The following is a 23769-nucleotide window of genomic DNA, read 5'->3' as shown; positions in this document are numbered from 1 at the left end:
GATGACTTGACAGGAGGAATCGATGGGGGGTGACTTCTGAAACGAAGCGAGTACCCATGACGCAGTATATTGAGTACCCACTTGTCCTTTGTTATGGTCTGCCACTCTGGAAGATGATGCGCAACACTTCCTCCCACCGGAGCGGTGGACAGCATCGGAGGAAGCGGTTTCTCATTGCTTCCCCGGTGCTTTGTTTCCAGCATTAGACTGCCTGTTGTTACCTCGTCCCCTGGATGGCTTGCGGGACTGGTATTGCTGTTTCTTTTGACCTTGCTGGTCCTGGTTCTTTTGCCAATGAGGGGTTTGAACCCTCTGTTGGTAATTGCGCCTGTCATTTCCCTTGCGGCGTCGAAACTCTTTCCTCTTTTCAAGCCCGACTGCTTTCATGGTCTCCAGCTCTGCTTTCATACGGGCCATTTCCTCGTCTGCATGGGACCCAAAAAGAGAACTACCGGAGAAAGGCAGATTTAAAATTCTTGCCTGCGCTTCCGGTTTCAGGGCCGTCAATCTAAGCCAGGATGATCTTCTGGCTGTGACTCCATGTGCATATTCATGCGCTGCCAGTGTTGCCCCATCCGCCGCTGCACTTATGATCTGGTTAGAAACCAGACTCCCCTCATGCAAAATCTCTTCAAAGTCCCGTCTGTCCTCTGATGGAACTTTTTCAACGAACCTCTGAAGAGAGTCCCATAGTGACCTATCATAGCGCCCCAGAAGCGCCGAGGCACTTGCCACCTTCAAGCTTGAGGATGCTGAGCCGCAAACTTTCCTCCCCCAGGAGTCTTGCGTTTTACTGTCCTTATCTGGTGGCACCGTTGAAGAGCCAGCTACTGCATGCGTCTTTCTGGCAGCGGCGGTGATGACAGAGTCCGGTGGAGGATCTGTTTTAAGGAATAGCGGATCCTCCGGAGCTGGACGGTACTTTTTTAGAATTCTCGCCGGCGCCGTTTTGGTGGTTGCTGGCGTGAGAAAGATATCCATAACCGGTTGTAGCAAACCGGGGACTAATGGCAACAACGGGCGTGTCACTGTGCGCTCATGAAGAGTTTCAAAAATTATGGATGTGGTGGTCTCCTGAACCGGCATAGGGATACTTAATTTTGTAGCTCCTCTACACAACACTTCTTGAAATGTAGAAATGTCATCTACCGGAGATACCCGAGAGGGTGGCGTCTCCGAGAGTGTCGGTGAATAATCCCTTTTGGATGATCTGGAAGAAGGGGAGGTAGAAGGGGTCCTACGGCGCCTTCTCTCTGATCTGGTCGACTCTCTTCTGAGGGAGGCAGACCTGGATCGCCTTCTTGGTGCTCGAGAGTGACTTCGGGATTCTCTTTCTCGAGATCTTGGTCTGATCGGTGTCGCTGGAAATACCACGCCCCTTATTCTTGTTAGCGATGCCTTTATTGTGTCTGTCATAGCAGGGTCCTGAGGCATCTCCCTTACGGGACTTTGAGGCACAGCATTGTCCTCCTCCTGCGAACTTTCTCTTGCAGGAACTGGAGATTGATGTACAGGCTCTAGTGATGCTGACCTTGAACCTGAGCCCTCTGATCCTGAAGGCGAGATAGAAATGATACGCGGTGACTCCGGAGCTGTATATATCAGTCTATGAGGAGATTTTCGCCTTGAGACTGGTCGAATTGTGAGGCGAATATGTGAAACCTCCTGCGTACCCTCAACAGAGGGCTGCCTCGACGGTGATAAGCCTATCACCGGAGATCTTTGACTCGAATCTTCGAGGCTCCGAGCTTCCTGTCTCGACGTCGAGATTACCTTCGACGGAGGCTTCATGTACCTCACCAAAGCTTTGGAGACCTGTGAGGACGGAGGCACCTGCCTCGACGTCGACTCCGACGGAGGCCTCTGCCTCGACGTCGACTCCGACGGAGGCCTCTGCCTCGACGTCGACTCCGACGGAGGCTCCTGCCTCGACGTCGACTCCGACGGAGGCTCCTGCCTCGACGTCGGCCCTGACGGAGGCGTCTGCCTCGACGTCACTCCTGACGGAGACTTCTGTCTCGACGTCGAAAGCTCCGACGACGTCGAAAGCCTCCTCGCCATCGAACGATGTTTCCTCGACGGCGATCTTGATCTTGACGGCGATCTTGGTCTCGACGTCGACTGTGGAGATCGTCTACGTTCTTCTCGCGACGTCGAATGATGTCTCGCCGACCTCGACGTCGAACGATGTCTTTCTTTCGACGACGAACGATATCTCTGTGCAGACGTCGATCGATCTTCTCTCGACGTCGACAGATGCTTCTTCGACGTTGAACTATGGCGCCGAGTCCTCGACGCCGAGCTTTTAGACGCCGTCGACGTCGAACGCATCCTCTTCGACGCTGAATATAAAGTCGACGTCGATTTTCTCTTTGCAGCATGACTTCCCCTTGACTCCTCACCTCTCAGCGACGATCCCGCCGCTGGAGTCTTCGACGCCGAGCCCGACGTCGATGGAGAGCAAACAGGGACCAACTGCTTCGACGTCGACCGTTCTGCTAGGCCATACAGCCTAATCCTCTCCCTCTCCTTTAAAGTCCTTTTGGAAAGGTCTTCACAATGACGACATGTTGCTGGAGAGTGAGAGTCCGGCAGACAGATGATACACACCTCATGTGTGTCTGACGCAGCCTTCTTTTTTCCACAAGATGGGCATGGAACAAATAAAGAAGGCATTTTTCTGACAAAATGGTTGAAAAATCAGTCAGAAAAACACAGGATACTGACTTCCTCACAGAAATTGTAAGAAAAAGTCCAAAAAAATCTTAAAGTTGTTATAATTCTTGACTAAAGAGTCAAAAAAGAAGAGAGCTGAATTCCAGGGTCCTGACTGAAGGAGCCGGAAAGAACAACTGACCTAACTGTCACCCCTGAGGCATGATGGGATATGGAAGTCAGGGCTGCCTTAAAGGCACGGTGCCAGTTTTTACCTGTACAGGGCTTTTTAGTCTCTATGGTATTGTATTGCAATGCAGCCTGCAGGCTGGCAATGTGTTATACATCTGTGTTTTTCCACAGTTTGTTCTCTTTATTTTTTTGCTTTCTCATGAGTGTTTACCTCATTAAAAAAAAAAAAAAAAAAAGAGATTTGGGTGTATTGTTATACCTTTATATATATATATAGATATATGTGTGTTATTGGATGTGTATATTTACATTGCCTAGCCTTTTATGGGAGCTGCATTTGCTTGGAAAAAATGATATATGTTTATACATATACAGAGCTGTATATATGTATGTTTTTTACATATATAATTTTATTATTTCCGGGGTCCCCGCACATGGGCGGGAATATTCAGTGCTTATGACTATTGATGAGGATCCCCTGGAAGAGAAGATATGAATATTTTGTCTATGCAAATGTGCTGCTTGCTACCACTGCTGGACATTTTGTGAATACTCTGGGAGCAGGGGCAATCTCAAAGTGAAGAAATTTGAACTGATGATGTTTCCCTTGAAAGAGAAATCTGAGGCATTTCCTGTGTGCGGGATGAATAGGTATATGAAAATAGGCATCCTTTAGATCTAAAGCTGCCATGAAGTCCCCTTTTTGTAATAATGGAATGATATCTTGGAGAGTGACCATATGGAAGTGTGTGATACCATATAATGATTTAATGGTCTGAGATAGAGAATGGGCTGTAGGATCCTTCTTTTTTGGGGATAAGGAAGTATAGTGAATATACTCCTGTTCCCTGAAATTGCTGTGGGACTGGTTCTATTGCTTCCTTTTGTAATAGAGCTGTCATCTCTTTTTGCAGGAGGATTTGATGTGAAGATAATTTGTGTTTGCGAGGTGGGATACTTGGAGGAATTGTTATGAGCTCCAGACAATAACCATGTCGGATAATGTACAAGACCCACTGGTCTGTTGTGATTGATTTCCAATTGTTGAAAAACTGTTGCAGATGAACCCCAACGGGTGCTGTGTGTTTGGGGGGAATGGTAAGGAAGTCTTGCTTGTTATTGGCATTTGTGGAACAGGTATGGTTTCCTTTGCCTCTTCCTTTAAAATGGTTTCCTCTTTAAGAACCTCTGTGGAATGTTCTTGGTGTAGACGCTTGTCCCTGATGTTTGTATTGGGACTCAGAGCTAACTGTGGTAGCTGTTTTGGCAACTTGTTTATAAGTGGGGCTATGAAAGGGAGCATGATAGGTGTTTATTTGTAGAGTTCTTGTTGATTTTGCGACTTCAGTGTCCTTTTTAATTTTTTTAAGGGATGTGTCCACTTGAGGTCCAAAAAACATGTTCTTTATCGAACAGGGGGATTTAGTATGGCTTGCTGTACTTTAGGACGTAAACCCTGATACACTTAACCATTCGTGTCTGCATACAAGGATACTGGTGTTAATACCCCTAACCGCGGTATTGGCTGCATCAAGTGCAAATGTAATAGAATTGTTTATAATAAGTTTGTCTTCATTCACTATTGCTTGACCCTTTTTTCTATGCTCCTCTGGGAGGTTTTGGAGGAGCCCCTCCATTTCGTCCCAGTTGGCCCTTTCATACCTCGTTAACAAAGCACGGCCATTGGCTTTACGCCAATGATTAGCTGTTTGGGCCGCACCTCTTACCACAGGCTTCTATGAGCTTGAACTATTTTTCTGGAGGTGGCGCATCTCCAGCTGTTTGGGAGTTCTCTTTTCCATGCATTTGACACCACTAAAGAGGCTGGGGTTAGTTGACCTTTAATACAAATGGGGTCTGATAGTGCTGCCTTGTGCTTTTTGTCAATGTGTGGAATAATTATCCTTGTTTTGACTGGATCTTCAAAAATGTGGTCAGAATGATGAGTCATACCTTGGAGTAATGGTAAGTATTGTGCCCCTTTCTGTGCATTAGACGGAGTCTCAAACAGAAAATACTCCTCTAGTGAGTCTTTATATAGAGGTACTTGATGGAATGCAGCTGCACGTGCTATAAGGTCCTGATAAGCATAGGCATCTTCAGGTGGTGATGAGTGAGTGGGATATAAATCAGGGTCTGCTTGAAGCTCAATATGGTAATCATACCAAGGATCCCCAGGTTGTGTATCTGGGAAGTCCTGGTCTTCCTCTACGATAGATAGAGGGGATATGTTACAAATCTGGTGAGTGAGCTAGTGAAGTAGGTGGTGGAGATGGTGTTTGTGGTATTGGTGAAGTGGGCATAGGAATGCGAAATGGACTAGTTGCAGTATCCTTTCTCTTCTTCACAGGTTGAACAGGAAGTTTCAATGCCTCTTCAAAACAACTGCTTTGTAGAAGTGCGTGGTCTCATTTTTTCTTAGTTCCAGGCTGAATATGGAATCTTTTTTGTTTCAAATCAAGCTTTTGATTAATTGCTCGAGAATTGGCACTGGAGGTGATTTTAAACCGAAAACAAAGCATTTTGGTGGTGGAAGCTTTGTTTTCGACGAGGGAATATTCGGTTATAAAACATGGTCTTTTTTGCAGTGCAAACACCTGATACTGAGGTGTTGCCGCTCGGTTGGAAATGAGGTGGAGGCCCCTGCTGTAGGTCGAACTTTTGGAGCGGAGCCGGATCGCCAACCGACCCATGCCCCCACCACGTCTTCAACAAGGCCGACTCCGTCATCGCACCCCATCTCCGGGACATCATCAACTGCTCCTTCAACACCGCCACCTTCCCGGAAAGCTGGAAGCATGCCGAACTCCGCGCCCTCTTGAAGAAACCTTCAGCAGACCCCACCGACCTCAAGAACTACCGCCCCATCTCGCTCTCCCGTTTCCTGCCAAAGTCATCGAGAAGACAGTCAACAGACAGCTGCTTGCCGCCTTCCTCGAGACGAACGGAGCCCTCGACCACTCACAGTCCGGATTCCAAGCCAACCACAGCACCGAGACCGCCCTCATTGCAGCCACTGACGACATCCGAACCCTGCTCGACAACGGGGAAACAGCGGCCCTCATCCTCCTGGACCTCTCCGCAGCGTTCGATCCTGTCTGCCACCGCACCCTAGTACAACGCCTCAGCAACGTCGGTATCCAAGAGAAGGCACTGGAGTGGATCATCTCGTTCCTCGCCGGAAGAACCCAGAGAGTCCGCCTCCCCCGTTCAGATCCGAGGCCACCGAAGTCATCTGCGGCGTACCACAAGGATCATCACTCAGCCCCTCCCTCTTCAACGTCTACATGAGCCCCCTCGCAGCCATCGCACGCCAACACAACCTCAACATCATCTCCTATGCCGACGACACCCAGCTGATCCTCTCCCTCACCAACAACCCTGCCACCGCCAGAACCAACCTACACAAAGGGATGAAAGAAGTGGCCGAGTGGATGAAGAACAGCCGCCTGAAACTGAACTCAGACAAGACGGAAGCCCTCATCCTTGGATCATCCACCCTCTGCCTGGGACGACTCCTGGTGGCCCCCGGCCCTAGGCAACGCACCCAAACCAACGGACCATGCACGCAACCTGGGCTTCATCCTGGACTCCTCCCTCTCGATGACCAGACAAGTCAACGCGTCGCATCATCGTGTTTCAACATCCTACGCATGCTCCGAAAGATCTTCCGATGGACCCCCACCGAAAACAGGAAGACGGTCACCCAAGCACACATCACCAGCCGACTGGACTACGGTAACACCCTCTACACCAGAACCACAGCCAAACTACAGAAAAGACTCAAACGCATCCAGAACGCCTCCGCACGACTCATCCTGGACATCCCCCGACACAGCTACATCTCCGGACACCTGAGAGACCTGCACTGGCTCCCCGTCAGCAAGAGAATCACGTTCCGTCTCCTCACCCACGCACACAAGGCCCTCCACGACCTGGGCCCCAGGTACCTCAACAACCGCCTGACCTTCTACACTCCCACCCGCCAACTGCGATTGACCAGTCACGCCCTCGCCGCGGTTCCACGCATTCGAAGAGCCACCGTGGGAGGTAGATCCTTCTCCTACCTGGCAGCCAAGACTTGGAACTCCCTCCCCATCCACCTCCGTCGTACCCAAGACCACCTCTCCTTCAGGAAGCAACTCAAGACCTGGCTGTTCGAGCAGTAGCGGACCCCCCCCCCCCCCCCCCCCAAGCGCCTTGAGACCCTCCGGGTGAGTAGCGCGCTATACAAATTTCTTGATTGATTGATTGATTGTGTGATTTCTGAGTCATGTTTTCACTGTGCGCCACGACTTGTCTGCAGTGATGTCTCGTGAGCAGGTTTTTCTGTGGAAACCGATGGTTTGGGTTTAGGGTCAAGGGTAGAAGTACTCACTGTACGTTGCTGCTGCGCTGGCTGAAGAATTGTCTTGTCAGACTCTGAATCATGGATGGAAAGTGATTCCTCCTGCGCAGCTGAAGCTTCTTCCTCCTCATCTTGTCGACAGAAGATGTCCGGGACATCACCCACTTGATTGCGCTGCATTTCCCGTCGTCTCGCATGTCAGTCCCGAAGAGTCTTTCTGGGCAGAAAGCATTAGCAGGCCTAACAGGTGTCTTCTCGAAGCTTCAGTGAGAGGCATAAGTTACAAACGTGATGATGGTCGGTGTGAGGAAATCTGGAGTGACACTTTGGACAGGAACGGAGTGCGTTCCATTAGCCCGTCATTCTCAGAATGTTTTGTAAAGTGAGAAGTTTTGCCCGTCCAGGCGCAGCCCGCAGGCCGAGTAAGCAAACCGAAGTCCCTCTACGGAAAGGGCGTATGGGGCTCGATAGTGTACCGATCGAAAGATATTAAGGGACTAAAGTGAGTCAGAGGGAGTCTCGGAGCGTGAGATACTACATTCGAACCCGTGGACAGAAAAAAAACGATCCTGAAGATGGTGTCTCTGACCATGCACAATATTACCAAGAGGAGGAGTCACATAGCCTCAGACTCGAAGAAAGCTTCTTGGAACAAAAACAACTTGTAATCATCCGAGCCCAACACTAGATGGCTGACGTGTATCTACAGCACACATGCCTCAAACATTTGGTTTTATTTAAATACTTGTGAAACTTCAATGCGGTTTACATCAAACAGACTTTTACCTTTCAGTTCAGAACTGGGAGTACGTGGGGACCAGGGGAGCAGGGAGGAAAATGACAACTTAGACATAGATGTTCAGGTTGTGCTGAATGAGGTCTCCTCACACTTGTAAGCAGAACTAGTGGGCTTTGCTTATCACTCTACATTGCTTAGTACCACATCAGAAAACCTAGCTTCAACTGCTTCAGAAAGAGGTATGTTCTAAGAAACAAATTCTGGCCTTGTATCCTTACCAAAAAGCAAAGTGAGATGTCATAGATTGAAATATAAATCAACATGAATTCACTGGCTACGCTTTCCACATAGCTGATGCAAGTACAGTGCCAGCAGCAGAAATTTACCACTGAAACTATGCACTTACCGAAGTAGTAATAAGACAACAAAACTACCCATGCAAAACCAAACATTTGCAGTGCTAAGTGAAAATACAATAATGAACCAGGGAGAAACGGCAATTAATTATAAGATCTAAACAGTACACATTAAAACAAATATGTAATTTATAAACGCTACCAGCACCACAAATCCATGTTCCATTAAATCAGTGACACACCAAGTCACCAACATATCATCAATGGTAACCGACACATTATCAATACGTCCAGAATGAACAAGTAGGCAAGACTTGGCAGGACACCAGAACTTGGCCGACCTCAAGGGGCACAAATGTTTGGCTTCCTGGCTGAGAAAGTCAACATTCATCTCCATTATAGTTACTTTAAACATTTTTACAGCAACAAAGGCCATTCTCAACACTGCTCAGAGAGTCAACGAGAGTGTTGAAACCATGATCAGTTATCATAATAGTGTGTGTAACTTGTAGTGCCAACGTTAACAGGCCAAATGCAACTATAAAGAACATATCTTAAGAAGGAATAAAACAGTGCTAGTTTGTCATTAGTCGGTCTCTTCGTGTGAGATATGCTTGGTCAAAACATTTTTTTCATGTAGGTGAGTCAAATTTGCAATTTTCTCCCAGCTTGCCTTTACTTACAAATAGTGTCACTTTCCTGACGAGATCTCACTCTCCGCCAAACAGTATGTGTGGCCCCACTGAAATTTCGAAAAGCAAAAACTAACACTGAAATTCATGTCACATCATGCATGTTCGGTTCAATTCACAACTATTTCAGTGTCTATAACACCATCTGCAAAATGTACTGCAAGAGAAATTTATGATACAATTACCAAAGTGGTTATACTGGAATCACACTCATTCTTATCGCATGCTCACCTTTTTTGGGGGTGGCGGCGGCTTCTGCTGGAATGCCAGTTTCACAGCTTCTGCTGCTGTTTCAGGCTCTTTATGGATGCTCTTTTTAGAGTCAGATTCCGACAGCACAACAAAAAAATGATGACATTTTTCACACTTCACGAAGCGGGTGGAGGCTGCAACAAAAGTAATTTGGATTATAATAATGATGTTTAGGCAATGCTGTCTTACTTAGTTGAATTCAAGTTAGGAAAGCCCCAAAAAGTTAATTTCTTAAAAAATATGAAATATGTGAGAACAGTTCTGAGAAAACAGAGGAGATGCTATAGAGCTAAACAGGTAAAAATATTAATCTGAAACTAGAGAGTCATAGGTGAGAAGACTGGAAAATTATTTAACTTAACGCCAAATCACCATCATCGTCCTTTTTACTAACTTCTTTAACACTTCAGAGTTCCATCTAAGGGAAGAATGTAATAACGTTTTAACAGGGATCATTTATTTAAAATAAACCCTAGTATCCAAAAGTCAACATTTTCTTTTCTCTCTTAATAAAAATGTACAATGTTACAATGTACAATATATCAGAAACCACATCATCGGAGCGACTGCTATTTTTCCTCTCAACGGTCCCAGAAATTTTGCAAACTGGCAGATGGTCCTTTAATTCACGCTCTTTTTTATGACACAGAATGTAAACTTAAAGGTGTTCTTAAATAAGTCCAAACCTGTATGTCAGGCAAATTCCTAATGCTCACCCAACAAAGAATAAAATTCCTCATCATCACGCCGACATAAACACATGCAATCTACTGTTGTTGGACAAACTGGGAGGAAACTATTTCGATCACCTTTTGGTGCAGTAAAAGTCGGGATTTTACACTACACCCAACTATCGCATTCACTTCCAAAAACCATGTAAGTCACCATAAAACTTTATTCACGTTATAAAATCATCAATGCGCACAGCAAAACACAAAGTTTCATGCATCATACATAAGAAAATACAATAGTGATTCAACAATTTCATTGTCATCCCATAAACAACAGTTAAGCATATCTTATCCTAGTGGAGTGTGCCTCTATTTAGGTCGAGCCAATAGCAGCAGCATGCATGCGCTGCTCGCTTTGCGAGGCATACAGTATTCAGTATGGAGTGGGAAGCTCCGCCCACTCTCCGCCCAACTTTTCCATTGGCTTAGTTCCTAAATGCTGCCTTCCGATTGGTTTTAGGCTTGTTAGTCTCTCCTTATGACAGGCATGTCGTCATTTTTATCCATCCCTGGCTACTGGCCCCTTTACTTCGAGTGTTGCACAGTATGTTTTATTTATACTGTGAGCACTATTTTCTTCTCGTGCCTCTCCCTCCCGCAGCCCGTGCCTTCTCGCCCGGCCTCCCGTTTGCAATGCAATAGGTCTCACGTAAATGCGAGACCTATTGCATTGCAAATGCTTGTTTTAATGCTCACAATAGCTTAACAAATTTCAAGGGACTAGAAGAGTATGAAAACCTGATACTGTTTTCACGTTAACAACAAATTATTCAGTCTCAGAAGGGGCAGTAATTGATTGAGTTTAAGATTTTATAAAAAGGACAGAAACAGTTCAATAAAAGTGCAATGTGCATCAGTACAAGATGTTATCACAGAAAGGTCGTACATGATTCAAAAATTAAATTGGTAAGACAATGATTTCCTCAGTGTTCAAGGAACGGCACTTAACCATAACGCTTCTTAATAGAAAGGGCCCTTCTTATAAAGTTAACAATGGCATAACAGATTTCAGAGGATTCAAGGGAATGTACAAATCTAAAGCATTTATGATATGAGCAAGTGCTATGTAATCTCAAGAGGGGGAGCAACTAAGGTGTTCTTGGGGTTTTATAAAGTGCACAGAAAAGTAAAATGTGCAATGAAGAATGCTTCGGGGTATTATTACAAGGGGGTGGAGGAATGTTTTCCAACCATCCACTCTGAGTTGGAAATGCCATCAAAAAATGTACAGTGCCCAAGCGAAACCTATTCAAATACAATCTATGCTGTTAATTTAAGAGAAAAATCAAATAAAATTGCGTCTCTTGACTAAAGGAAACATCAACCATGTGAAAAGGTCTGCTAATTGCTATGCCTACTTCAAGAAACACAATATAATATCGATCTTGCTGGACCATCGAAAAACACAAGAAACATTTAATAGTTTCAGGCTGAAATTTGCAAATGCTACTTTAGTAAGTATCCATCAATCCTCACTTGCTCCAGTCAAGGCTGTTTTACATTCTGAAGCCAGGCTTGCCACGGTTCAGAAAAGTGAATCACATCACACATATCTTTACTGGCTATCACTAATAGAAAGAATATATTTAAAATAAACTTCCTCATGCGAAAAATGATTTATAACAAACTCCGATAATTGGCCAAGATAATTGTCATTTAGTGAAATTTCTTAAGGTAAATACAGAAGCTAAAACCTCAGTTTTTTACAGGTATCCACTACTAAACACCTGAAACTCGTTGTTTCTTGACAGGAGGGCTGGAGTGTGTGTGGGAAGTGTACTATGGTAATCCTAAATTTCTTCCAAATCCACATGGCGGCAGACCCTGTACCCACAATAAACCCAGAGACAGAAGACTGGTAGCAGCCATACAGTGGATGCACAAGACTTGTCTGGGCATCCTGTTCTATCCCTTTCAAGAGTACCCCAAGTGAAAATATATTAACCCAGAAGACCGGTCAGGCACAATTTGACACTTCAGGGGATTCCACACTATAGTCTCAAAAAGGATGCGAACAGCCCCGCCCTGCATATTCAGAGGAGTCATCTCTGCCATTCAGGTCAGCCTATTGGTTATTCCTGGGGGCATTTCACACATATACTCACCTATTCCCGGCTAATTACTGGCAGGGAAAAGCTAGAGAGCTAATGCCAATAAGCCTTCATAAACGTTCGGTGAGGTAAAGGTAACTTTCTGAAATTTACTTTTCTTTAGCATTTATTTAAAAATCTGACTTCACCATTGATTTAGATTTTTAATAACTTAAAATCATTGTTTAATTATTTATCGTGCTGGTCCCATTCCAGACATGCAGTATTAGTATTTTAATCTGTACTCTACAGCTAGGCCTGCAACTGTGAAAATAGCTTTTAGGTGCTAGTCACTGTAAGGATATGCTAACAAATATCTACGTGTCCTACGTTTAACCCCTTCCATGCGGAGGACGGAACAGTCCTCTGTACACAACCAGGAAATCCCTCTGCTGTTTACAGCAGAGGATTTCCGTTTTTGTTTTTCAGCCTCAGCAGTTGGGGGAGGAGCTTCAACCCAAGGCTTTTTTTTCCCCAATGTAATGACGTTTGCGCGCATTGTGCGCTGACGTAATTACTTTGGAAGTGAAACTTATTTCACTTTCACTGCTTTGGTGCTCGTGGAGCTAGTGGAACCCTGCTTGGAGATCCCCCGAAGGAGGGCGATCCCCTGGCAGGGATCCACCCACTAGACACCAGGGAGTAGGGAGCAGTCCCTTGGGCAAGGGCCTTTGTTCCCTGTTTAAATTATGGCCATATTCAGTCCTTCTGCCCGCCGGGAGACAGATGAGCTGAAAAATAACCCCGATCTGTCCCTCTGGGGTCGTGGGGGCAGAAAGCCCATTAGGCACCAGGGTTTATTATATTTGTAATGAGTAGGGGTGGGGGCTGCCCAAAATGGGCATGCCAATGCCCCCACCCCTAGACACAAACAGCAACAGTCTTTCTACCCCTCCCCAGGGAAATATTGGAGCAGTAGCCACCGATCTGTTCCCCAAGGGACAATCATTTCATAGGGTACAGATGGGGGCTGCCCAGAATGAGCATTCCAATGCACCCACTCCCTCCAAAACAAATGGGCACAGTCTTTCTGCACCTTCCCCGGGGGGAGGGGGGAGTGCAGAAAGCACACCAGGCACCAGGAATATGTTTATGGGAATGTCAAGGAGCAGCCCCTTAGGCAAGGGTCGCTCCCCTTTTATTTGTGCACATACATTGGCCATTTCCGCCCCCTCCGGGGGTAGATCAGTGATATTTGTAGGCTCATCTGCCTCCAAGGGGGGCAGAAAACCACTAGACACTAGGGAAAGTTTCTGTGCATGTGTGAACAGGAGTTCGGTTGACGGTCTGGGTGTAATGGCGTTTGGCTGGCTGTGTATACTGGCATTTTGTTGGTGTGTGTATACTGCCATTTTGCTGGCATGTGTGTATACTGGCATTCTGCTGTCATGTGTGTGGACTTGTTCTTGGCTGGTAGTGTGTGTGGACTATCACTTGGATGGTAGTGTGTGGACAAGCACTTGGCTGGCAGTGTGAATGGACTGTTGCTTGGCTGGCGATCTGCATGGACAGTCACTTGGCTGGCGAAGTGCGCAAATGGCGCTTGGCTGGCGACGTGCGCGGATGGCGCTTGGCTGGCGACGTGCGCGGATGGCGCTTGGCTGGCGACGTGCCATGATGGCGCTTGGCTGGCGACGTGCCATGATGGCGCTTGGCTGGCGACGTGCCATGATGGCGCTTGGCTGGCGACGTGCCATGATGGCGCTTGGCTGGCGACGTGCCCTGATGGCGCTTGGCTGGCGACGTGCCCTGATGGCGCTTGGCTGGCGACGTGCCCTGATGGCGCTTGGCTGGCGACGTGCCCTGATGGCGCTCGGCTGGCGACGTGCCCGGATGGCGCTCTGCTGGCGACGTGCCCGGATGGCGCTCTGCTGGCGACGTGCCCGGATGGCGCTCTGCTGGCGACGTGCCCGGATGGCGCTCAGCAGGTGACGTGCCCGGATGGCGCTCGGCTGGCGCTCGGCTTGCGACGTGCGCGGATGGCGCTCGGCTGGCGACGTGCGCGGATGGCGCTCGGCTGGCGACGTGCGCGGATGGCGCTCGGCTGGCGACGTGCGCGGATGGCGCTCGGCTGGCGACGTGCGCGGATGGCGCTCGGCTGGCGACGTGAGCAGATGGCACTCGGCTGGCGACGTGAGCAGATGGCACTCGGCTGGCGACGTGAGCAGATGGCACTCGGCTGGCGACGTGAGCAGATGGCACTCGGCTGGCGACGTGCACGGATCGTGCTTGGCAGGCGACGTGCGCTTGGCAGACGATGTGCGCGGATGGTGCTTGGCTGGCGACGTGCGTGGACTTGCTTGGCTGGTGGTGTGCTGATAGTGTGTATGGATGGCGCTTTGCTAGTGTGCAAAAATGCGAATTTTCTTTTAGCTAAATTTGAGGTTTGCAGGGGATTCTGGGTAGGAAAACGTTGGGAGATCCACACAAGCCACACCTCCCTGGACTCCCCCAGGTGTCTAGTTTTCAGAAATGTCTCGGTTCCTAGATGACCGCTGAGCCCCGGACCAAAAACACAGGTGACTCCCTTGGGAAACCAGGTTGTTTTGGGATAGATAATATTGATGTCTCCACAATACGTTTTGGCCGTTCCCTGTCGCAGGCACTTGGCCCACCCACACAAGTAATGTACCATTTTTATCGGGAGACTTGGGGGAATGCTGGGTGGGTGGAAGGTTGTGGCTCCCTGCAGATTCCAGAACTTTTCATCCCATTAATGTGAGGAAAAAGTGTCCTGTTTAGACAACTTTTGAGGTGTGCAAGGGATTCTGTGTTACAGAGCCTGGTGAGACTCAAACAAATCACCCCATCCAGGATTCCCCGGAGTGTCTAGTTTTCAAAATAGCACAGGTTTGCTAGGTTTCCTTAGGTGTCGGCTGAGCTAGGGCCCAAAATCCACAGATAGGCACATTGCGAAAAAAGGGTCAGTTTTCAGTGGAAAGATGTGATGTGTCCATGTTGCGTTTTGGGCCAGTTCCTGACGTGGGCACTAGGCCTACCCACACAACTGAGGTACCATTTTTATCTGAAGGTTTAGAGGAACACAGAATAGTAGAACAAGTGTTAATACCAACTGTCTTTCAATGCATTTCTACCTTCCAAATGTAAGACAGTATGTAAAAAAAGTAGTCATTTTGAAAAATGCTCTCAAATTCACATGCTAGTATGGGTACTCACAAATTTAGAGATGTGCAAATAACCACTGTTTCTATACTCCATATCTTGTTCCCCCTTCAGAAATACAAATAAGAGAATTCCCTATGGGATTTTGCTATGCAGTTTTCTTATACTGCTGTGGTCATTCTGTTACCGTGAGACTCCCACCATGACAACGGGGAAGATACAAGCATGTGAATCTATGAAAGATTCAATACTGGAGAAACATAGATTTCACGGATACCTATTTTTCCCCCTCTATATTTTACCAAATGAATTGCTGTATATCGGGTACACAATGAAAAAGCATTGTATGGTGCAGCTCAGTTATTGGCTCTGGGTACCTCAGGTTCTTGATGAACCTACAATCCCTATATATCCCCGCAACCAGAAGGGTCCAGCAGATGTAACAGTATATTGCTTTCAAAAATCTGCCTTGGTTAGAAGAAGTTACAGGAGAAAACGTAGGCACAAATGGTTGCTTTTTCCAACTCAATTTAAATTTTTTTTATTTCAACTGTTGCTTTCTATAGGAAAACCTTGAATGATCTACACAAGTTATCCCTTGCTGAATTCAGAATTTTGGCTACTTTTCAGAAATGTATAGCTTTCCGGGATCCATTATTGGTTCCTCACTCATTTCTACTACTTACTGGAAGGAAGTTGAAAGCACAAAAAATAGAAAAAATTAGGCTATGTCCTAGTAAAATGCCCAAACTGTAGAAAATGTTGGTTTTTTGACAAAAGTATGCTGGTTCCTGAAAGCTAGGATAGCGATTTTAGCACCACAAACCCTTTGTTGACACCATTAGCAGGTGGAAAAACAAAAGATTCTTTCTTCTGCAGCTATCCCCCCCAAAAAAACACAATTTACCTGTATTTAGGCTAATTTGTCAGTCCCCTTCAGGAGAATCCACAAACCCTGGGTACCTTTAGAATCCTCAGCATGTTGGGAAAAAAGGACGCACATTTGGTGTGATACTTGATGTGGACAAAATGTTATGGGGCCCTAACGGCGAACTACCACAAATAGCCCAAAAAAATCAGGCTTAGCAAGTTGGGGGTGGGGGGGTGCTAGCAGCGACGGAGTAAATATGATGCACCCCGAAATCTGGGCTACAAGGCTACATAAGCAAGGGGTCACGTAATATTTAAAGAGGATATTTTGACCCGTCAAATATGCTTGACAGGTAAAATTGCAGTTTTTACACTGCTACAGTCAGCTACAATGGTAGACCTGAAGCTATATTTGCGCTACCACTATAGTGGACTGCACAATAGGTGCTGCAGTCCACTAGTGCCATTTAACTAGTAGGCTATAGATACATTGTGTATCATACACGAAGGAACAATTAGGTGTAATGCAATTCAAATATGTTAAAAGGGGCGATTTACTATTGGTTAGCAGGAGCAAAGTGAACAGAAATCGTAAGTCAGCAAAAATATAGATTCAATAGATTGAAGCAACAGGAGGGAAAAAGTAGATGTCCTACAGTTATTCAATATTTTGCCTGTTAGAAGCACAGGAACAGTGGAGTATGAAAGGGTAAAAAAAAAAGTTGGAGCTCTAAAAGACTCTTGTAAAGCAACTATGTTGAAGAGGGAAAAATTACTCTTTCACTGAAACCTGAAATCTTTTACTAATAAACTGACCACTAAGATCACCAGCTGCCTCATTTAGCAGTGAAAGAGGTAATGGAACTACAGTGGCGTAATGCAGGTATCCCTCGGCTTTATGCTGAATTGGCTCCTCCTCCGTGCCTTAGGGGCCTGCGATAATAGGGGATGGTTTTGCTCTTTGGTGGCCGCACCGTTGAGCTGCCAATTGTGTAGGTTTTACATGCCACACACTGATCAACACAAGTTCTTTGTGAAAAAGTGCTGCCTTCACTCTCGACATAGAAGGTTGTGTAATGATGATGCACACATCATATTAGTTAATATAGTCTGGTTACTACAAATTATACTGCGAATCATGTTGATGCACACACCTGCTGTACTTTCTTGTAAAATTCAAACTTAAACACGATGGTTGGGAGCACGTACATTGAGTGAGCACCCACTGCAAGCACTCAATGTTGTTATCAAAGCAAAATGGAGCTTTTAACATAAGTAAGGCGCTTGCAAGATGGCTGCTGTGATCAGTGGCAAAGACATAGTAAAGATGAGACTGCTGGTGCATCAGCAACCGTCTGCTGAAACCGCAACATTCCTGGGGCGGGTTCCTCAGCGACAAGGGACTAAGAACTGAAATTGAGATCAGCACACCGTAGCAGGAGAGACCAGGGCGCTTGCTGAAACAATATGCCATGGGCTTTGTGAGGGAGAGTGTCCCAGTGATCTGAAGCAAAAGGCACCAGATATGAGAAGCCTACTGGGAATAAGGAAGTATAAGGAAGCCCAGCTGGGCAGAGATTGTAGAGCTGCTTAGCCCTTGTGTGATTACTTGTCAGTCTCATTCTCACCTGCATAGCAAGCAACCTGAGGAGCCCTGTAGCGGGCACAACTGATGGGGCCCCTCGCTGCAGATGGAACCAGGTCTGACCCCCATATCCAAGAGGAAACACATCTGGTCGCAGACATCGCTTGTGGCATATGGGTCGCCACAGTGAGCAAGGGCTCCGGTTCCCCCATCTCCCTGAAATGCATTGAAGCCACATCGGGCTGCACGCCTAGTGTTAGGAGCACAGTCATCTCTTCAGAGGGACCAACAAAGGGCACCTGTACTTCTCCCCTCGCTTGGGGCATGGCAAACTGCACCCCTTTCGAGCTCTTCTCTTGGCTGTTCAAACTCTATGGCCTACAAATCACTCCCCCCCCCCCCCCTCTGGCTCTGCCTCTTCGAGCTTGCACCTTCTGATCAGAAACCTTGGATTTGTTCGAAACCTGCATTCCCGACTCACCATACTGACATAAGCTCCAAGATAAACAACCTGTCCACAATGGGGAGTGGTAAACCACATTGCGATCACATAGTGGGGACATGTGGTTGCAATTATGCCACATGGGGCAAGCCAAGCTATAAAGCAGACAGCCTGCCAGAGAGTAGAGAGGTGCCATTTCTAAGGAACGGTTCCTGGGTGAGATATGCACTGAGATTGACTCCAACAAAATATAACTTAAGACATGCCAGCAGGAATTACGTGGAGAAATCTCTGAGCTCGGATCTAGAGTGTATGCGCTAGATTGCACTATTGAAGTACATACAGAAGGAACTCCTCTGGTGGATAGTTCAGTCTCTAAAAGAGCAAAAAATATAGTTCCAAATGGAGTAAGAGAGCCTGGAAAATAGAAAGTAGTGCATCAACATCCAAATCAGAGGAATCCCTAAAGGTATGGAGGGCGACGATAATTGGATGTCACTCATGACCTTCTACAGTCTATTGAAGGCGAACTGGATGCTCTCCCCAATCAGGCTGGATCATGAGCACAGGTTGGCTGCAGTTACATCCTGCTCCAAACAACATAGTGGATATTATCACAAGAGTCCACTAATTGGATGAAACAGCAAACCCTTATGGAAGTCGCCAGGGAGAAAAGAACTCAGCTTTAAGAACTGCCCAATACAGCTGTACTAGGGCCTCTCCTTAGTACCTCTGAGGAAACGCAGCGACTTTTGCCCCAAAATGTTATATGTAAACACCTCAACAGATGCCAATGGGATCATCTTTCAGTGGAAAGGAAAACATCACTCACAGATGCAAAATTGCTGCCCCATCAAGAGCAACGAACCGGACACATCAGGCTGACAAGAGCTACTCCCTGAATGGCAGACTATTCGACAACCCCCCTGTTGGAAATGGTCCTTTTGCAGGGTTATCCCCAAACGTTTTGCTTCTTCTGCCTATTTTCTGACCTGTTTTTTTGTTGGCTTTAGGACTCTGGGCACTTTACCACTGCTAATTAGTGCTAAAGTGCATATGCTCTCCGTGTAAATTGTGAACATAATTGGTTATACATGATCGGCATATTTGAATTACTGGTAAGTAAAGTGCACTGAGTGTGCCAGGGCATGTAAATCAAATATTACTAGTGGGCCTGCAGCACTGATGTGCCTCCCACGAGAAGCCCTGAAATGGTATCTCAGACCTGCCACTGCAGTGTCTGCCCGCAGTTTTAAACTGCCATGGTCGATCTGGCAAATGCACACACTTGCCAGGCCATAACCGTACCTTTACTTACATGCAAGGCACCCCTCAGGTAGGCCCAAGGTACCCCCATGGGCAGGGTGCAGTGTATGAGAAAGGTAGGACATGTACTGGTGTGTGTGACCTGTCCTGATAGTGAAATACTCCCAACTGTTGGGATAGAATGAGAGATACTTTGTAACATCTTACAAGTATAACTTCCTATTGGGACAAGATAAAAGAATACAATTTAGGCTCTCTGAACTCAGAATTTAATAGCACATTTTTAAGTAAAGATGGTTTTTAAATTGTGTGTTTGAAAAGGCTACTTTTAGAAAGTAGACATTTTCTTGTTTAACCATTCTGTGTGCCTCTGCCCGTTTGTGGATGGACTGTCTGGTTTTGGAGTGACAGGGGCTGGGGATGTGCATTCACTGTAGACAGCCACTGGGGGGAGGGAGGAGATGGGGGGTTGAGGTATGCCTGGCACTTCCTGGATGACGCTGAGCTGAATAGCGCTTGGCTGCATTTAGTGTAGTAGGAGGAGTTTCCCTTGCACGTGAATAGGGCCTTTCTTCCTTGCACAATGCTGTATCCACCCCCCTGTGGTCATACTGCACCAGTGAGAACAAAACTGGTTTGAACTGGCCTCAGAGACCCTTAGACAAAGAAGAACAAAGACAAAATGGGGTATAAGTAGTGGACCTTAAACCTCAGAACATTAGATTACTTCTGGAATCAAGAGGAACCTCTGCCAAGGAAAAGAGCTGTAGAGCTGTGAGGAGTACTGCCCCTTTGCTGTGCGTGCTTTGCTGGGTTGGTCTGCAGTTGCTGCTTTTGTCATGGAGAGGACAAAGGACTGGACTTTGCTGTGTATCCTGCGCGTGAAGTTTCTCCAAGGGCTTGTGTGTGCTTGCCTCCTGTTAAGAAGTCTCAGAGACATGAAAGACTTCCTGCAACTCTGCTGATGCTGCTGGACTCTCATCTGTGAGTCCTACCCTTGCCTGAGGTGCATCCTTCCAGTTACAGGGTCTCAGAGGTGGGTTTTGCAGCTAATCTCTGCAAGAACTAGCGTCAAACATCGGAACAGACTCTGGATGATGCAAAGCCTTGCCAAGTCCAGCCCAACTGCTAAAAGCCTCTCGGAACAGACACCGTGCAAAGCGAAGCCTCTCCGAGTCCCGCCAAGTGACGCTAAGCATCATCGTGCAGCGCCCAGCACCGACGGCGGATGCGCAAAGCCTTGCAAAGCGACGTATCACCTATGGGTTGTCACACATCGCACCTGTGCGCCACGTTTTTCCACGCATCATCCGAAAACCAGAATAGTCTTGGATTTCGACACCTCACTTTCCCCTACAGTCCAGGTTTGACACATCACTTATCCTGCATGCAGCAGAACTGTTGCCTTGCCACCCCAAGGACTCAGGAACTGACTCATCACCGTGTTTTCCAATGCTTCCTTTCTCTGCGGCTGGTTGGCCTTGTGAACTTTGACGCATCTACAGGTACTTTGGTCAAGCATCTATAGTTTTTCTATGGAACAAGTTGCTTAACCAATTTTTAAGTCATATTTTGAATTGTGTATGTTGGATTGTTGTCGCTTTGGTCTGGTGTGGTTTAGATAAAGATACTTTTTTTTAACTGGTGTGGTGTCCATTTGTGGTGTTTTCACTGTGTTACTGTGTGTTTGGGTACAAATACTTTACACATTGCCTTTGTGATAAGCCTGCCTGCTCGTGCCAAGTTACCAAGTGAGTGAGCAGGGGTTATCTAAAGTGTGCAACTCCCTTACCCTGACAAGAAGCAAGGGTTCCTACTAGGGCAAAGGTGCATACAGTGGATGTCATCTCATCTGAAGAAAATTAGGGGGGCCCCCAGACCGGAGCTTTGACCCCCTTCCCCCCAGCCACCTTCCCAACCACACGTGGGGCACTGAGAGGTGCACTGCAGCAGGCAGCAGACACCAGAACCATAACATTATTTGTTAAGAGGGTGGGAAGGTAGATACAGGAACAAACCTCAGACTCTATTCCCTTGAGGGTCCAGAGCCTTTCGACATATCAAAACTTTCTAATGGTTGTGAGTGCGCACACTTTTAGGGCCTGAATATGCCAAATAAAAGACATCAGCTATGGGAGCTATCATTTAAGTAGGAACCAAGACATACTTCCACAAAAAAACGACCTTAAAATGTACCAAACACGTATGTGACACAATATTTACCACCAATTCTGGGCCTTAGCGGAGGGTAAAATTGCTAGGGGGGGGCCACACGGTGTAAAGCACACATAGGTAAAGGTAACATTGATATCAACAGTGATAAACAGGAGTGATATGTTAAAGTTCAACTGCAGCACCATGGGTTACCCAAAGAGACTTGTCAACATCTACAAATATGAAAACGGCACAAGACACTAAAGTGAAACCAGGGACGCCTCCTCAGTTACAGCGGAGGAGCATCACCCCACTTAATTGCCCCCGGAAAAGCCCCAGAGATGAAAAATAAAATGGTTATTAAATTACTTCATTACCATACTGTTTTTCATCAACCCGTCCCGAACAGAGGGTCAGGGCAGGGCGGGGGGGGCCTGCTGAATGGCGGCAGCAGCAGCAGGGAGGGGTGGTGAGCTACCTGTGCACTAGTTTAAAGTGGGCATGCCTCTTTCGCTTGATGTCTTGCGACGGCCAACCACACATGCACACTTTAAACCTCTCTAACCCAGATGTTTGAGACAGCTGGGTTATAGAAAGCAAAAGCCTCCGGTGTTCTTGTGAGTGCTGATAGTGGCCTGTCCCTTCAATCCTTGCACTGCATGAGAGCAGCACCAGGATTGGATAAGGGAGTTCGCTGCGGCCCTGAACGTCATGAGTTAAGAATAGGACCAGAGCGACGAGGATGCAGCAAGCACTAAGAAATATTTTATTTACTTTACTTTAATATTGTATTTATTTTATGTACCCATCCACCCACTTGACCGCCCCTCCACTCGGCAGAGTTGCCAGCCCCCACTGTGTGGAACACCAGGAGGGACATAATAGCAACTAGCTCTATGGGACCCTGAAAGGTGTAGAAGAGAAAATGCCTATTGAGGTATGGGAGTAATGTCAGAAGCCCTCAAAAAAGGAGATCACTGAACTAAAACTTGTACTTGAATGGTGTTAACTAAACCGTGACATGAACTATTCCTTCTTTTTTCATATGCACACTAAATTCTCTTGCATAGACCATGTGTTAAACACTTAAAGTCCTTGTTAAGATCTCTGGAATCTGCCCTTATATCCATATCCATTTCAGATCATGCCCACACAGAACTCACCGGGGTGGGATGCAGTCCACCTTCCTTGGGAGACTACAGGTGGCAAATGAAACTGGATAGCCGAAGATATCCAGTAAATAGGTCCTCCAGAGAGGCGGCAATGAGGGAATATTGTGCTCTCAACTCATTTTCAGCCCTGCCCTTGCACACAATTTAGATCACATTCAAAGCAACAATATGTGGTGCAATTTGATCGATTGAGATTGACTACGTCAGGGAAGCCAGACTGCTTGGCAATATACTCTCAGCAGAGATTACGTCTCTGGACCAGAGAGAAGCTTTCGAGGCACCCACAGATATCTCAGAAGGGTAAGTTACTTACCTGTAATCCTAGTTCTCTTCCAGGGGTATCCTCATCAAAGTCATAAGCACTGAATATTCCCGCCCATGTGCGGGGACCCCGGAAATAATAAAATTATATATGTAAAAACATACATATATACAGCTCTGTATATGTATAAACATATATCATTTTTTCCAAGCAAATGCAGCTCCCATAAAAGGCTAGGCAATGTAAATATACACATCCAATAACACACATATATATATAATTATATATATATAAAGGTATAACAATACACCTAAATCTCTTTTTTTTTTTTTTTTTTTTTTTAATGAGGTAAACACTCATGAGAAAGCCAAAAAATAAAGAGAACAAACTGTGGAAAAACACAGATGTACAACACATTGCCAGCCTGCAGGCTGCATTGCAATATAATACCATAGAGACTAAAAAGCCCTGTACAGGTAAAAACTGGCACCGTGCCTTTAAGGCAGCCCTGACTTCCATATCCCATCATGCCTCAGGGGTGACAGTTAGGTCAGTTGTTCTTTGCGGGACCGTAGTCCTAAACACAAAGATATATCCTTTCCATAATGAATAATACACTTCTTCTCATTTGCCTGGGGAGGTGGGTGGGTTGCTTATGACTTTGATGAGGATACCCCTGGAAGAGAACTAGGATTACAGGTAAGTAACTTACCCTTCTCTTCCAGGGGATCCTCATCAATAGTCATAAGCACTGAATAGAGTAGCAAGCTCCCCTTCCACCTGCAGGCAAATGAAACTAAGGTTGTATCACCCATGGAGAAAGAGAATCATGAAAATGAT

At 46.4% G+C, this 23769-nt stretch overlaps 1 protein-coding gene across 2 annotated transcripts in view; it reads right to left on the bottom strand.

Annotated features, from left to right (window-relative positions):
- Positions 1-23769, bottom strand: part of CLPX (caseinolytic mitochondrial matrix peptidase chaperone subunit X) — a 550543-nt gene that overhangs the window by 376397 nt on the left and 150377 nt on the right. For both annotated transcript variants that reach the window (XM_085644564.1, XM_085644563.1), the window contains exon 4: positions 9214-9368. In XM_085644564.1, the coding sequence (XP_085500690.1) occupies positions 9214-9368 (155 nt within the window). The remainder of the gene's footprint in view (positions 1-9213; positions 9369-23769) is intronic.

This window comes from Triturus cristatus, chromosome 3_1, assembly GCF_964204655.1.
Source record: "Triturus cristatus chromosome 3_1, aTriCri1.1, whole genome shotgun sequence".
In the NCBI taxonomy this organism is placed as follows: Eukaryota; Metazoa; Chordata; class Amphibia; order Caudata; family Salamandridae; genus Triturus; species Triturus cristatus.
The sequence above is the reverse complement of the archived record's forward strand: the minus strand, read 5'-3'. Positions and strand labels throughout refer to the sequence as shown.